The 17,619-nt window shown below is 42.8% G+C and overlaps 1 protein-coding gene across 5 annotated transcripts in view; it reads right to left on the minus strand.

Moving 5' to 3' along the window:
- The window catches only part of ABCC9 (ATP binding cassette subfamily C member 9), a 947,014-nt gene that overhangs the window by 662,926 nt on the left and 266,469 nt on the right, over positions 1–17,619 (minus strand). For all 5 annotated transcript variants that reach the window (XM_085652729.1, XM_085652730.1, XM_085652727.1 and 2 more), the window contains one exon: positions 3,868–4,053. In XM_085652729.1, coding sequence (XP_085508855.1) covers positions 3,868–4,053 — 186 coding nt within the window. The remainder of the gene's footprint in view (positions 1–3,867; positions 4,054–17,619) is intronic.

Here is a 17,619-nt window from a genome sequence, read left to right on the forward strand (position 1 = left end):
GCAAGTTTTTCAAAATCAGAGTATATATTATCAATTTTGGTGATAAAGAATTCAGCCAGAGAGTTGCACTGTGCGGTATCAAGACAAGGTGGTTTGGGTTGACACAGTGCACCCGAAAGTTTTTGTAATACCTTAAAAAGTGCTTTAGGGCGATTTTGTGCCGAAAATACTCAGAGAGAGGCCAGACCATCTTTGTATTAAGCCACAGATATCCTTATATATTCTCATCAAATTTATTTTGACAATTTCCAAAATATTTTGGGACTAAATTATACCCAGATACCTCATACGTGTCTTAGCTTCAATTGTCCCTCCTGCCTGATTCCAGTGCATAATCTCTATGTGCTATGACTGTTCACATTTTGTGAAGCATGCTTATTTCTGGCTTCAATATATGGACAAGTGTAATCTTGTGTATGTTAGATTTATTCCTTGAAAATTAATAAAAAGTTACCTAAAAAAGGATACTAAGTTGCTGGTCAAAGGAATTTTTATTTGTGGTTATTCACCTACAGTCTTTGCTCAGCAAATGTTAAAGCAAAGCAGGCACACAAAAATCAAGCCTGAACTTAGCTGTACTTCATTCTATAAAACATACAGGGCCAGATGTAGGTAAAGTCAGTTTTGCGAGTCCAATAGCGATTTTTACCGAATAGCTATCAAGGACTCGCAAAATGGAATGTATGTAGGAATCGCAAAAATAATTGTGATTCCTTAATATTCCTTAATTGCGAAACACAAATTGAGATTCACAATCAAGGAATACCTTCCCATTCATTCCTATGGGCCAAGAGGCCCATAAGAATGAATGGGATTTGTGCACGCAATTTGCGAGTAACTAAGAGGTACTCGCAAATTGCGTGCTCAATTTCAAGGGTGCAAGGGTTCCAAAAGGACACCCTGCTGCACCCCTGAAATGTGCATGTGTGCACATGTGGGGCACACACATGCCCTAAGGGCATGTATTTGTGCCACATGACACTTTGAAAAAGCAAAAAAGTGTTTTTTTTTAAAGGAAATCGCAAAATAGCACCAATTTGAAGTTGGTGGTAATTTGCGATTCCTTAAGGCAAAATTCTACATCTGGCCCATAATTGCCATACAAATGACTATGGTCAGAACATGACTCTAACAACCAACATGATATTGAGAAAAATATACTACAGAGTTTTCAATGGATGTTCTTTTGGAGCATTTTTTTTGTGTAATTACATTACCTACCATTAAGAAATCAACATGTAATTTAAACACAAATAATATTTAATTTCCCAAAAATATGCACAAATGAGATAAGACGGATACAAGACTACAGCTGGTTTGCCCAATGACAACAAACAGAGATTATGCCTACCTATGGCAGAAGACATAGACAATACTGATTTCAGTAAGCTGCACCCATCATCAGAATGATCATAGACACTGTTCCATATTAGTTCTGTCTTCAGGGAGTAGCTAATTTGAATACTACTGGGCAAGGCCTAATGAAAATGTGAAAGTGTAACTAATTTGAGGGGTCCTAATGTGAGTCTAGGAAGTATTCAGGACAATTTCAGGAGCAGGGTCAGGTAGGATGGGACATAGGCCCTGATTTAGTCTCTGGATGATGATAAAGAACTTAACATGCACCACCCTGACAGAAAGTAGCGCGTTCTAGTTAGAGATAATCGCCAGCCCAGTGATCATTTCTGCATGTTAAAAGGAACCAACGTCACTGTGGTTCTCTTCCATGTACAAACCTTTTGGTGGACAGCCACCATTAGTTTTGAGGTCTGTCCTCGAAACTTTTAGCATTTTTTGTTTCTCCATCCTGGGAGGTTTCTCCCAAGATGTGGGGATACTATTTTTATTTCTGTTGCTTAATATCAGGCTTTTTCATGGTGGACAAAATAAAATCAGACTGTTCACTCTAAATAGAATGATAGCTACAATATATTAACTAATCTTATACTGTTTAGAGTAAATAATAAAGTGCACCATCAATGAAAGTTGTAGCTTGAAGACAAGGGATTCAACATAATTGTCAACTAATGCTAGGAGAGGGACAGACTTTTGATTTGCTACTTTTTTGAAAAACATACTGACCTAACTTCTGATTTAAATATAATTCTGTAGAAACATTTTTTATGTAATAGCTTAACTGCACTAATCCATAAAAGTTGTTTGAAAGATCCACAGATAGTGTCAGTGCCCAGAGAAAATAACACAATCGAAACGCTATGTGGCAGAGATAGAAATCATTATTAAAACCTCCAACGGTCATAGCATCTCTAATATTGCTAAATATGTTTCTGTCAGAAATGAAACCCTCATGGTCTCTGATTGATTAGCTCTGTCAAATTATGTCAATAAGATTTGTGCAAATATGTTTGACTCTGAATCGATCACAGATATGAAAGGGAAGGTGAACGTAGTCACAGCTCATCAGTTGCTTTTTTTTCAGGGAAAGCAAAATGAATTTCCTCAATGATGATGAAATCATGTTTGTTGTTTGGATAGATTCAAACATCTTTGATAACATCCCCAGCAGAACAAGACCTGGACCAATCAACAGGCCCAGGCTTTGTCATTTGAAGGGCTTTGGTGACCAACTTCTGATAGAGAGTCAGCCCTTCAAATGTCTGAGGAGCTAGATTCAGAGGCGCTGGGGAGTTCAAACAAACATATATTATTTATCCAGTTCATCAACTATGAAATCAGAAATAATGCACGTTTTTAGAGTAGGCTAAACAATTTGAATTTTGTTTGCATATTGTCTGAATTGTACTGAATTTGAACATCTACTTCATTTCAATTGAAGACGAGAACTCTCAATATTCAAAGCACAAGTTAAAAAAATGGTTTTGCTATTGCTAGACTCAAGGCATACAGGATAACTTTAACGTGTTCCTTTTTTATGCTATTTCACAACGTATAAACCAATTTTGAAATGTAATAAAAACAGCTTCACAGTCTTGAATCAGACTATTGCACCCAGGAAAGTTCTGGCTTTATGAGTAAAAAAAGTATTTTGACTGGCAGTCCTACACAGAAAAGTGAAGGCCTTGGTGAAATTATGTAGGCGTAATTCCCGTAATTAAAAAAAATCACAAAATTACCGAAGTTACACCATTCCGCCACATTGCCTAATTGCTTCACTGTTTGAGACAAAATTGCAGAAACAACATGAACAATCAGAATGTTAGCACCTGGGGTTTGTGGCAATTGTGTTCTTGGCGCTTTTTTTTGTGTGAAGTGCTTGCTTGTGTAAAAAACTGCATCAAGGAAACATTTCAGACTAAAATATATTGCTAAATGTCGAATTTCACATAATTACATGTAACTTCGCTCAACTATGCAAAAGCAAATAATGCACATTTCACACATCCCTGGAAAAGAGCTGAACATGTTTGAATGATGTCCTGGTAATGCATTAAGAATACTTTGAAATCCTTTGGCCCTGGACTGCGCAAACACCATGGCATTAAACAGTCCCACGTTTCAATTAAGAGTCAAGCAGCTTTAACTGGGAATATAAGTAGTGTATTGCCTCTTTGGCGTGGCAGCAGCTCGGAAGTATAAAGCTACTCACAACAACCTTCCATGCAGACACCTTCTGGAGGTTTTTTTGAGTCATGGAAAACTGTTTTTTACCTCATAAACAATGCTATTAACACATGAGTAGTGAAAGGTATGCATGCATAAACTGAAATGAATGAATTTTTCATAAGTAAATGTATTTGTATGTGAATAGAGATAGCGATACTCCTACATTTTAGAATAATTTACCTACTTTACTAGCAGAGTTATTTCACCACACAGAGGTATGAAAAGGTTAGAAATATGCTTTTATTTTTTCCTAAAAAAAACAAAAAAACTGTTAGTACTCACCAGTAAGGCACCACGCAGGTTGATGCCAGTTTCTATAGTGACATAATATGATGCTTGTAAAAATGTTCTTTGTAGTATGAGGGCAAGGAAGAGAAGCACTGCTAAAACATATGCATTTTCTAGGAACTGTTTTGAAGAGAGAAAATAGACACCAATCGTGTCATTTTCTAGTGATGAACTGGTTGCCTGGAAGCAAATGAACAACGAGAACGTTAATTGTTTATTGTGAAATGTTACGCTCACTTCATATAAATACAATTTCACTATGCAAAAGTATGCAAAATTCTATTTAAGTAAATTGAGCCTTTTCCATTTTCAAATTTCAGTTTACCATTATTGCATTGAGTTCACAGCTCACATTTATTGGGTACTGTGATTGCTTTTACAAAACAGGAGATATCGATGGACAAAGGGATTTTGTGATGTCATAGTCAGCAATGTGTAATAAAGAACATGTAGGACCAAGCCAAGTTTTAGTAAGCATGCATTAACTAAATGTTACAAAGAATCCATATAAAGGAAAGTGTGAGCGGACAAACGTAGACTTTAAAATGTAATAATCCCTTAATCTCTTTGTTTTACAAACTGGTAAATATGAAACAAACATGTCAAAAAGTAATGATAAAGACAGTCTACTTGTGGAAAGGCATCTATATCATGCTCCACCAATAAAAAAAGCAGTGCAGTAGTATACCAAGATTATTTGCTAGTTGCCATCTGTAGCATCCTTCCCAGCCTGGAAGCATGCAAATGAATATGCCCCATACGGAGCTCTGGATTTTATGTCTTTATTCCTCAGCATACAACCACACTCTGTTCTCTGATTACATCACAACCATTATTAACCACACCCTAACACCTCCTAACTAGTTAGGTACTTCCTCTACAGAGCCCGCCCAGAACCACAAGGGTCCTAGCACACAGTCTCACAACACTACATCTACCGTTTTGTTAAATAAAAAATACAAACAACAGTTATAATATATTTCTTCAATGAGTCATCAAGGCGCTTGCACTAGTGGATCAGATTGAGTGGTATGAAGTGGTTGAGATACGCTCTGTTCAGGCATCAATAGTACAGGTTCTGATGCTTGATCTGGTCTGTCAGGCAGGACGGACTCATCTGTAAGTGTAGGAGCTGATGATCGCAAAAGGAAGTGCTTACAATGTGATGAGACCAATGTGATGGACTGTCCGGGGCGATGTTCAGTCACCATGTGTCCTTTGCATGTCACAACCCGCGGAGGACCGACAGCAAACGGAATGTCTGTTTTCCACTCTTGTTTCTGCCTGACCAGGACTAAGTCACCTTCATTGAAGACTGTCTCTTGGGCTTTCCGTCATCGATCGGCGTATGTCTCCATGTTTCACTTTGGAGCAGCTTCAGTGACACGAACCTTGTCATTGCTCAAGGATCGCTCTACTGTCAATTGTGGGAGCCTGGTTCTGATGAATCCACCAAATAGCCAGATGGCGGTACTTTCAACCATTGTGGAGTGAGGAGTTGAATGATAAGCATGGAGGGTTTAACACAGGGCTTGCTTTGATTCAATCCACTCAATGAATGCTCGCTGAATAACCCTTTTGAGTGTACCCATAAATCGTTCCGCAGCACCATTTGCTTGAGGCCACAGAGGTGTACTCTTTTGATGCTTGATATTCATTCTGACTTGAAACTCTCAGAACTCTTTGCTGTTGAACGGCAGACCATTGTCACATTTGAGAATGGTGGGGATGCCCCACACTGCAGAGATGTTGTCCAGCCGCTCAATGACTTTGTTATGAATTGTTGATTATAACTCTTCTACCACAGGGAAATGTGAATATTCATCAATAACTACCATGAAATTATGTCACTTTCATAGGGGTCCAAAGAAATCAACCCAAATCCTTTTCCAAGCCTTTATAGGAAGGTCAGACATGGGCAACGGATGTTGCGTTACTTTGGGGGAAAACAGTTGCAAAGATGGCACTCTTAGTTCCCTCTCAACTTTCTTGTCTAAGCGATGGAACCACACTCATCCATTAGTGCTCTTTTGGTAGCTACAATGCCACAATGTCCTTCATGGACTTATTCAATTACCTGTTGTCTTAGGCTCTCAGTTATGATGATTCTTGAACCTCTCAATACAACACTTTCTTTGGTCATAAACTGTTTATCATGCACATTTTTGCATTTTGAAAGTCAACATCATCAGTACGAAGTTGAACACTCCTTTTCTATGAATGAGTGAGATAATGTATTTGAGGATATGCATTTTCTTGTTAGCATTAGTAGCCTCAATAAACTGTTCAATCGATATGACCACTGACACACTGGACTTCACACAGAAGTTTATGTACTCCTCAGCTGTCTTGGATGTCAAACTGTGATAATGTAGAAGTACTTGTGAAAAATAATCAGTAGGGTGCTGATCTTTACCCAGCTTGTGAACAACTGCATAATTGTAATCTTGTAGTCAAACCCCACCTCATGATACAAGGGGGGCATCTTGGCTTTCAGATTTGCGAAGATGGTGAGCAGCACTTAGTGGTCTGTTATGATAGTGAAATGTTCTCCATACAGAAACACATGAAAATGTTCACAGGCCCACACTACACCCAGACTCTCCTTCTCTGGCTGAGAATATGCATGTTAAGTGTCACAGATACTCTAACTGGCAAAGGCCACAATGTTTCTCTGATCATTCGAATGACCGTTATGTTGAACAAGGATTGCTCCAGTCTCACCGGGCTTGCATCCACTGCGATCTCAGTGTGTGGATTGGAGTCATGGTAGGCCATCTCAGTTGCATTCTCAATCGCATGTTTTATTCTTTTGCAAATTAGATCACATTCAATAGACCATTGGAACAGGACATTTTGTTTTGTCAACTCTCTCAATGGAGTACTTACAGTAGCAAAATCATGAATGTACTTTGAGCAATAATTGGCCATATCTAGAAAGGATTGCAGCATAGTGACATCTTGCGGGGGCAAGTGGCTGACAGTGCTTTCACTTTATCAGGGTCAGGAGTCATTCCCCATCAGAAAATATGTGTCCAAAGAATTTGAGTTTGGTTTTGTGAAACTCGCACTTTGCACTGTTCAGAGTGAAACCTGCATCAGCAAGTAACTGGCACACGTGTGTAAGAGCCTTGCTCCTTTCACATTGATCAAAATACAAGACTGTCATCACTGAAATTAAAAGCATTTGTGACAGGTTGAATTATTCTACGTATAACATCCAGAAATATTTCTGCAGCTGACGATACTCCAAAACTCAACCTTTTGTATCTGAACAAAGCAACATGAGTTGAAAAAGTAGTGGTGTACCTGAAATTCTCTATCAACTCGAGTTGATGACATCCCTTGTTCAGGTCAAGACAGAGGAAAACTTTAGCGTAGTTCAGGGGGAACAACCTTTACAACGCAACGTTTACAACGCACTACACTTACAACGCATTTTTTACAACGCACAATCCATTACAAGCATGACATTACAACGCATGACACTACAACGCATTTTTAAAAACTACCTTTACAACGCATTCCATTACAACGCATACTACCATTACAACGCATACCATTACAACGCATAATATTAAACTACACTGTCCAACACTTTCCCTACTGTTGCACCCCTTGGAGTTAGAATAGTAATTTTTACCCCTGTACTATCCAACACTTACCCTACTGTTGCACCCCCTGGAGTTAGAATAGTATTTTTTACCCTTGTACTATCCAACACTTACCCTACTGTTGCACCCCCTGGAGTTAGAATAGTCATTTTTACCCCTATACTATCCAACACTTACCCTACTGTTGCACCCCCTGGAGTTAGAATAGTAATTTTTACCCCTATACTATCCAACACTTTCCCTACTGTTGCACCCCCTGGAGTTAGAATAGTAATTTTTACCCCTATACTATCCAACACTTACCCTACTGTTGCACCCCTTGGAGTTAGAATAGTAATTTTTACCCCTATACTATCCAACACTTACCCTACTGTTGCACCCCCTGGAGTTAGAATAGTAATTTGTACCCCTATACTATCCAACACTTTCCCTACTGTTGCACCCCCTGGAGTTAGAATAGTAATTTTTACCCCTATACTATCCAACACTTACCCTACTGTTGCACCCCCTGGAGTTAGAATAGTAATTTTAACCCCTATACTATCCAACACTTACCCTACTGTTGCACCCCCTGGAGTTAGAATAGTAAATGTAACCCCTATACTATCCAACACTTTCCCTACTGTTGCACCCCCTGGAGTTAGAATAGTAATTTTTACCCCTATACTATCCAACACTTACCCTACTGTTGCACCCCCTGGAGTTAGAATAGTAATTTTAACCCCTATACTATCCAACACTTTCCCTACTGTTGCACCCCCTGGAGTTAGAATAGTAATTTTTACCCCTATACTATCCAACACTTACCCTACTGTTGCACCCCCTGGAGTTAGAAAAGTAATTTTTATCCCTATACTATCTAATACTTACCTTAAATGCAATTTAATATTATGCGTTGTAATGGTATGCGTTGTAATGGTAGTATGCGTTGTAATGGAATGCGTTGTAAAGGTAGTTTTTAAAAATGTGTTGTAGTGTCATGCGTTGTAATGTCATGCGTTGTAATGGATTGTGTGTTGTAAAAAATGCGTTGTAAGTGCATGCGTTGTAAAAGTGTGCGTTGTAACGACATACATCCTTAGTTCAGTTGCATGATCATGTCAAGCCATGTGTGGACCAGGATGTCTTTCTCCCTCAATTACCTTGTTGGTCTGGTGCATATCAACACAGATGGACACTGCACCCTCACTGTCCTTTTTTGGCACCACCACTATGTGAGACACCTATGGGATAGGACCGTTGGAGCACTCAATAATGTCAGGCTTCAACAGCGTTTCAAGTCCTTTCTCACCTGCTTCTTGCAGGTGGAAAGCGACTCTTCAGTTCCTCGGGGCACTTTCAATGTCTTGGGCCTGTCCAGGCTGTCAAATTACCACAGGAACTGACTCACAACTTCAAATTGAGCGTGGAGGTTGTAATTGATAGATATCAGTCCCATGTCAGCAGCGGTGGCAAAACTGAGTAGGCAAGCCCTGGATGAATCTCCTTGAAGAACATGAATTGCGGCCTGCACTGATATTGCTTTATGTATCAAAGTCACTGAGAATGGCCTTTGACTCTGCAATGGTTTAGAAGCAGCCCACATGTATACTTTTATGTTTTACGGGCTGAGACGCAGCACAGGATATAGGCTGTTGAACCATTCAACTGGCATGATCTTAATCAATGCACCACTGTCTATAATGAAGATTATGGGGCAACCGTTGACCTTTAGTGTAATCTGGTTGCAACATCCAAATAAGTTTAGTTGTTTAATTTGGTGGTCTGCTTTTGTTATTGGTTCTTCCTTGCAAGCAGCCAGACCTACCTGTGCCCGTAGTTTGTTGGTCAATGCCATCAGTGTATATCCATCTTCCTCACTGGCACTCGATGATGATGTTGATGAGCCTCTGTAGCATGAACTTGACGATGATCGGCTTTGTTTGGTTTCTACTTGTCGTAACTGATGCTGCCTTTTTATTTTCTGGGAGTGGCGAGAAGGCTTCTGGAACTTTTTGGCATTCACTGTCTCTTCTTGCTGTGACATAGCTAGTATCTCTTTTGCTTTGCAAACTGTTATGAAGTGTGTTGGAAAATGGACCTCTCTGAAGGGTCACTTCAAATGTTTTGCCTTCCTTCTCCTATTTTTCTGACCTCCTTTTGTTCCCTTTAGGACTCTGGCACTTTGCCAGTGCTAAAGTGTACGTGCCCTCTCCTCTAAAAATGGTATAATTGGTTTATACCTGTTTGGCATATTTGATTTACCTTTGTAAACTGGTTTACCATATGCACGGGGCCTGTACATTAAATGCTACAAGGGGACCAGCAGCACTGATTGTGCCCCCCACAGTAGTAGCCTTTCAAACCAGTCTCAGGCCTGACATGGCAGGGTCTGTATGTATAATTGACTGTCACTTTAACCTGGCATATAAAACTACTTACCAAGCTTGAAACTCCCTTTTTATTACATAGATGTCACCCCTAAGGTAGGCCCTAGGCAGCACTAAGGGCAGGGTGCTATGTAAGTAAAAGGTCGGACATATACTTTTATTTTTTGCAAGTCCTGGTAGTGACAAACCGCCTATTTAGTTTTTTCACTACTGCGAGGCCTAGTCCTCTCATAGGTTAGCATTAGGAATTCTTTAATGCACTATTAAGATGTATTTCCTGATCATAGAGGAGTAGCTTTTCATGTTTCATACGTTTTGAATAGTAATGATAAATTCTCTGTACTGGTGAAGTTGGGGTTACCATTACCATTTTAGAAATGCCACTTTTAGAAAGTCAACTTTTATCTGTGCTTACTACTCTTTGTGCCTTACAGCTTGCCTCCAATACAAGTCTGGGTTGGGTGACAGCTACACTTTGTGCATTCCCTCTAGACAGCCACATACACTGGAAGGTGAAGCTCATCTGCATATTGAGCACTCATCTGCATTCTGACGGGTCTTTCTAGGCAGGGATAAATGGGAGGGGCTGACACACTTCAATAGGTAGTTTTCTATCCTCACACAAAGCACTGATTCACCCCCCCAAAGATAGCCTAGCAGACAGGACAGGGTTAAAAGGAGATCTGCTTTAATGTCACCCCTTACATCAAAGGCACTCCGGGTCTTTGACCCCACCAAATCAGTAAACTACTGGACATGGGAAGAAATCTGCTGGAGTAAAGACTGCTGTGCTGTAAGGATTGCCACTTTGCCTAGACTGACTGTTCTAAGGAACTGTTTCTCTGCTTTCCTGAGCTGCCCTGCTGCCTGATGATCTCTGCCCTGCTGAGGACAAGGACTAAACCAATCGCACTTGAAACCAGAGTGACTGCAAGTGTGTGCTGGCTTGCCTCCTTACTTCCTGAAATCTCAAGGACACAAACGACTTCTTGCACTGGACTCTGCCTTCTCTGAGTGCCACCCTTGCCTGAGATGCACTCTCCAGGTTCTGAGCCTCAGAAGTCAGTTCTGCAGCTGTTTTGCTACAAAACCGATGCATCGTCACCTTTCTGCCGAACGGAACTGATGCATCTCCTTCTGACGCCCACACAGAGGCTGTTTGACTACAGCAGTTCTACAGCCTGCGTGGCCCAATGATGACGCTTTGTGAAGCTTAATGATGATGCATTGACTTCATTAACTTCACCTCGGTGAAGGTCAATGACGAACCAGTGACGCATCGTGCCCTCATCGTTGACCCTTTGCTCCATCCAAGGTACTTTCTCAGAGAGCCCTGCGTGGGTCCTGTAGGTAGCATGCCCTCCAGTCGGCCTGAACTTTGGATTTACCCCGGTCTAGCGTGACCTTAAGTAACCTTTTAGCACTATTTTTTTATTTTTTTTTATTTGTTTATTGGTTTTTACATTAAAGCCATACATACATGATCGGACAACAACTCTAATATGCTTGACAGATCAAATGCCAACTGTTAGTACTTACTGTGGATTATAACCTCTCCTCCCGGCCCATACAAGTGTTCATTCCCATTGCAACAGTAGGTGACACACATAGATTTCCTCGATACACATTCCACTGTGACCACTTTATATCCCATTTCTTGGGGCAACCCATGGCCTCAAAGACCGCGGACTCTGCCAGTATACTTCTATCCATCTCATTTGCCCACACGGCGACCCGCGGTGAGTGCACTCCCCCCCATCCCCGGGCCAGTTCTCGTTTCACCAACGTGTATCCCAGTGTAACGAAGTGTTGTTCGGTTTCGGTAAGGTCAGTTGCCTCCCATATGTTTAGCAGTCCCATTTGTGGGGTCAATACTATTTCTTTGCCCAGGGCGGTTTGCATGTGCTCCGAGGCCTCCTCCCATAGTGCCCTCACCTCTGGGCAACTCCACAATGTATGATAAAAAGTAGCCTGTTGTCCACACCCCCTAGCACATAAGTCATCCGGTCTAGCTCCTATTTTCGCCAGAACTGTCCCTGTGATGTATGAACGGTGCAGTATGCAAAGCTGGATCAGCCTGAATCTTTGTGTGATGGCAGCCTCCCAGGGGGACATGAGGGCCGTTTGCCAATGCTCCTCGTCCAGTGGGCCCAGGTCCTCCTGCCACCGTTCTCTGAGCTGTGAGAAGGTATCTGGCCAGTTATTGCTCAACTTTTTATAGGTTAGGGATCTCGCCTTCGAGTTAAGGGGTCTGTCTAATAGACGGTCTTCCAATGGTGATATTTCCGGTATATCTTTAAAAGATGGGAACGCCGCTTTCATCGCATGGCTGATCTGCATATACCTGTATACTTCTCCCGGTGCCATCTTGTAGCGTTTCTGAAGGTCCTCAAATGAGAGCAATGCTCCCCTCTGTACCAGGTCTTTTACCGCCGAGACCCCAATAAGGTGCCATTTATCAAACCCGGGCTGGCGGCATAACATGCCTAGCCTCTGAGAGAACCATAGCGGCGTGGCCCTCGAGAGAGTCCCCGCCCATCCCAACCGAGAGTTAACTAGATGCCAGGTCTCTATTGTATGTTGTGTAGGACTGAAGAACCTCTCCCTTCCCTTCCTATCAGGAGTGTACAAAGCCCCCAGATAGCCGGACCTGTCTGTTTGATATCGATCAAGCACGTAAGCTGGGTCATCCGGAGGGTGATAGATCCAGTGATTTACCGTGACCAGCTGCACCGCCCAGTAGTAGCGCTGCAGGTCTGGGAGTGCATTGCCTCCATCGTACCAGCCCTTCGTTAGTTTTTTCAGTGCAATCCTGGAGGCCCCTCCGTCCCACAACAGGGTGCGAATCTCCCCTTTGACAGCTCTAAAATACAAGTCTGGGACCTTATGTGGGCAATTTTGCAATATATAGAGGAAACGAGGCAGAGCCAGCATCTTGAAAAGCGCTGCCCTCCCCAACAGCAACAAGGGGAGCGACCTCCAATGCTTCACATCAGCTCGCAGCCTAGCTAGAGGGGGAGCCAGGTTGGATCTATAGAAACAGTCAGGGTCCGGTGTTATGAGGACTCTCAAGTAGCGAAAGCCCTCCATTGCCACTGTTATATTACAGTGCGATGGGAGTCGGGGGGCCCGACCTCTCAGCATGTATAATATGGATTTATGCCAATTAATGGCATATCCCGAATATTTACCAAAATTTGTGAATATGTCGAGTACCGCTATGATAGATTTGTATGGAGAGGCTAGGTATAACAGCACATCATCTGCGTATAGGGATATACGGTCTTCCAAGCCTTCTGCCCACCGCAGCCCTCGCACCCCAACATCTCTTCGCACCCAGGCCGCCAGCGGCTCCAGTATAAGAGAGAATATTAGCAGAGACAATGGGCACCCCTGTCTAGTCCCCCGTCGCAGCTCGAACGTCCGGGAGGCATAGTTGTTGACTCGCACCTGTCCCAGCACTCCGGTGTATAGAAGCCGTATCCAAGCTATAAATTTAGGGCCCAGTCCCACCCTCTCTAGTACCACAAACATATACGGCCACTCAATAGAGTCAAATGCCATCGAGGCATCTAGAGATAGCACCGCCACATCCTCCTCTATATATTCCCTACGGGCCATCACGTTTTGTAGGCGCCGAATATTAAGGGTTGTGTTTCTGCCGGGCATAAAACCCGACTGATCCGGGTGGACCAGTGATGTGATAACTGTCACCAGTCTATTGTCTAAGACTTTGGCCAGTACCTTCGTCTCTGTGTTAATCAGTGAGATTGGCCTGTACGAGCTACTGTTGTCGGCCGGTTTGCCTTGCTTATGTATGACTACTATGGTGGCTAACCGCTGATCTGCTGGCAATCTACCTACTTCCAGGCTCTCTTCATACATGGCTTTGAGGTGCGGCACCGTTAGGGAAGCCGTCGCCTTCAGAAACTCCACTGGAATACCGTTTGGGCCCATTGCCTTTCCAGATTTGCTCTGCCCCAGGGCTTTCCGGATTTCTTCGTTCGAGAGATCTGCCTCCAAGGTCTCCCTTTCTCCCTCCGAGAGACTTGGCACATCACTGTCCCGGAGGAGCAGATGGGAGTCCTCGGCAGTATAACTCGTAGAGGGGGTATATACTCTTTCAAAATGGTCAGCAAATCGCTCCGCAATTTCTCGCGGGTGTAGCACCGTGTCCCCCTCCGGTGTCGTCAGCCTGTGCACCCATCTGGCCCCCTGTTCCCGTCTTTCTAACCAAGCCAACGTCTTGCCTGCCCTGTCACCAAGTTCGTAGATTCTGTGCTGGGTGGCCCGGAGCTTAGCCACCATCTGCTCCCTAGTTTTCAGTCTATATTCCTCCTGTTTCAGTAGAAGCCTGTGGCTCACGTCTGGGGAGGGATTTTGTGCCTGCTCCAACTCCAGTGCCAGAAGGTCCGACTCCGTCTGGACCACTAGTTCTCGTTTTTTGGCAATGTATCCAGTCTTCAGGGACAACGCTTGACCCTTAAGAACTACCTTATATGCTTCCCATAACGTTTGTGCGGAGTCTACCAAACCCACATTTTCAGTGAAATAGTTCTCGGTTTGCTGACAGAGTTCATCCCTGATATCTGGTACGTGCAGAAGCCATGGGTTAAGCACTATGGTAGCGCGCGGTTGACGTTCCCAGTGCGTATATTCTAGCCATACTGGCGAGTGGTCCGATATACCTCTCGGTTGGACTTTATATTGGGCGAATTGACCTATGGAGGACAGATGAGTGAGAAAATAATCTAAGCGTGAGAGGCTGCCGTGGACATTTGAGAAATATGTGAATAATTTGTCAAGTGGGTGGAGCGCACGGCCCACATCTGTCAGCCCCATTGCGGTCGCAAAGTCAGCCATTAAGGTGGTTGCTTTTTCTTTGGATCCAGGTGGTTGGCGGTCGATCTTGTCGTCTAATGTGAGGTTGTAGTCTCCCCCCATAATCAATGTGCCTTCTCTAAGTCCCACCAGCTAGCGCCGCCCTGCCCAGCGCCGGTGGTAGATACACTGAGAGGATGTTTACTCATTGAGCCTCTGCCCCCGCAAACCGGCCATTTGCATCTGCCCATGTCTTGTGAACAATTAGGGGGGTGCTTTTTTTTCACCAAAATGGCTGTTCCCCTGGAGCCTGTGGTGTAGTCCGAGTGTATCAGAAGTTTATACCCCCACCTTTTCGCACTATTGACTTCTAAGCACTGTTTTTGCATTTAATCTTCAAAAATGTATATTTTGATTTCTACTGATTGGAGTTTTGTCATTTTGGTCTTGTTTTACTCGGATAAATATTCTCTATTGTTCTAAACCTGTGTGGAGTCTTTTTGTGGCGTATTCATTGTGTTACTGTGTGTGTGTTGCACAAATACTTTACATATTGCCTCTTTGGATAAGCCTGACTACTCTGTGCAAAGCTACCAGAGGGTGAGCACAGGTTATATTTTTAGTGTGTACCTAGCTTACCCTGACTAGAGAGGTGGTTCTTGCCTGGCATGGGTGCATACCTCAGCCAACCAGGAATCCCAATTCAAACAAAGTGGTTCTCCTTACCGCAGCCTTTGCACATTTGTCCTGTGGCTAGACATTTCTTTCACGTGGAAATGAAAATCCACATCAGAAGCACGACCTTTTCTTCTTTGTAGACGGCGACTTGCATGCATCTACTCTGTGCTTGTTCTTACTCTTCATGACCAACGCTGACTCACATTTCACTGTATCACCTTCCATGTCAGTGGCTTGTCGATCTGCTCTTTCTTCGGCCCTGGGGGCCATTAGTACATTCTCTATGCTAAGCGTCTCTCTCAACTTGCGTCTTCTGAAGGGGTCTGAAAGACAACCACCGATGGCTCAGAGACACGTGGCTTCTTCATAAGTAAATTCACTGAACTTGCAGTGTTTGATAAGCACATAAAGTCTTTCAACAAACTCATCCATCGTTTAAACAGCTTGTTGATTGAAAATGTATTTTTCGTAGTCGACGTTCAGCATCAGCATAAACTTGGCTTCTAATTCTTCCTCGATTTAACGTTATGATATTTCGTCATCTTGTGATATTTGCTTCAGCACTTAGTCCATCACAGGCAAGATTCTTTAGGTACTTAATGATTTTCTTATCAACTACCTCTTCAAGGGCAACTATGAAATCATCAGATGTCTCGCTCCATGCAGTCCATCTGGTGCCAATATTCTGCTATTTGGCGGTGTCGAGGGCGGTGGTGGTATCAGAAATGCAGCTGCATCTTCCATGCTCTTTTCCACTGTTGTCGAGAGCATATGCTGTTCGAATGAAGGCAGTTACCTAGCCGGATTGCTAACTTCTGTAAGCATGGGTCATGTTCTCTCACTTGAGTCATCACATCTGATCGGAGGTCGTAAGACACTATCTTTTTTCTTTATGGAAAGTGGTGGTTTTGTCTCTTGTATTTCTTCATCACTGCTTTCAGCATTTTGCATTGCACCTGGTTGTAGCACAGTATCTCTTCCATTAAGTTTACCAGTGGGTTTCTGGTGGGCTGTCAAATGTGCTCCTCTACAGGGCCTTCAACTTCTTCGAGATCCGTATGTGGGCTGGAGTGGGGCTTCGATTCCACACGCAACAACTTTGAACAGCTTCTCATAGAAACAGCGCATGTGGCACACAGAAGCAGTTTGCTGTGGCGCTGCAAACTTCCAGACAGAGCAGTCTCATAGCTTCAGGGCACAGATCCTGCTCATCGCCAGTTGCAGTGTCCTCCCCAGCCCGGGAGCGTGCAAATGACTACCCTACACAAGCGTTGGATTGTACATCTTTATTCCTTAGCATACAATCACTCTCTGTTCTCTGATTATGCCATAACTGTTAAAAGCCATGCCTTAACACCTCCCAGCTAGTTACGTACTTCCTTTACTGAGTCCTCCCAGAGCTGCAAGGGTCCTAGCACACATAGTCTGATGACACTACACCATCATCATGCCAAGACTGTTCATAGAGGCTGGTGGGAATGAGATGTTATCAGCTGCTTTAGTAGATGCAAACTGTTTTTCTCTGGTGATATTACAGGCTTTACAATGATCTTTCAAAACCTCGACCAAGTCAAGAAACCAGAAGTCTTACTCAGTAGCTGCTCCTCTACAGGGTGCGGTTCTCTATATCCCCAGAATCCATTTAGCTGTCAGGCATCTCTTATAATACAAACCTAAGATTCTAAGTGGACCAGATATTCTTCTTAATTGACCATCCTAAGCTCATTATAACTGGGTGCAGTTGGTCTGAAAATCCTTCCGCCAGGAGCTGTTCTCAGACTCATATGTCTTCAAACAATTTTAGCTACCACACCACTCCTATGAAAAAGACTCCAAACAGCAGGAACAAGAATTACAATAGCATGAGACTCCAATGTGCCTGGGAGTCAACCAGGAGACTAGCTCCTCTAACCTCATAAGCATGTTTAGAGAGTCTTGGTCATTATTTTCAATGTCACAGCCTGTGCAACTTTTTACGGCACATCCTCTGGTCTAGAAATTGTCAAGGCAAAATAAAGTATGTTACATGTTTAAGATTCAATATGTGTAGGGATAATAATCCTAATTCTACCTTTTCCTTTAAACTCTTATGGCTAAGTGTATATCTTACTAGTTCGGACATTTACAATTGATGACTCTTAACTTCATCTTCCATAAGGAGATTGGTAAAAAATAGGAAGTCAGGGAATTAAATCTTTTTATCTTCCTACTTTAATGCATACATATACAGTGCAATGTCAAACTTAAAAAAATATAATATGTTT

This window comes from Triturus cristatus, chromosome 4_1 (genome assembly GCF_964204655.1).
Source record: "Triturus cristatus chromosome 4_1, aTriCri1.1, whole genome shotgun sequence".
Classification (NCBI taxonomy): Eukaryota; Metazoa; Chordata; class Amphibia; order Caudata; family Salamandridae; genus Triturus; species Triturus cristatus.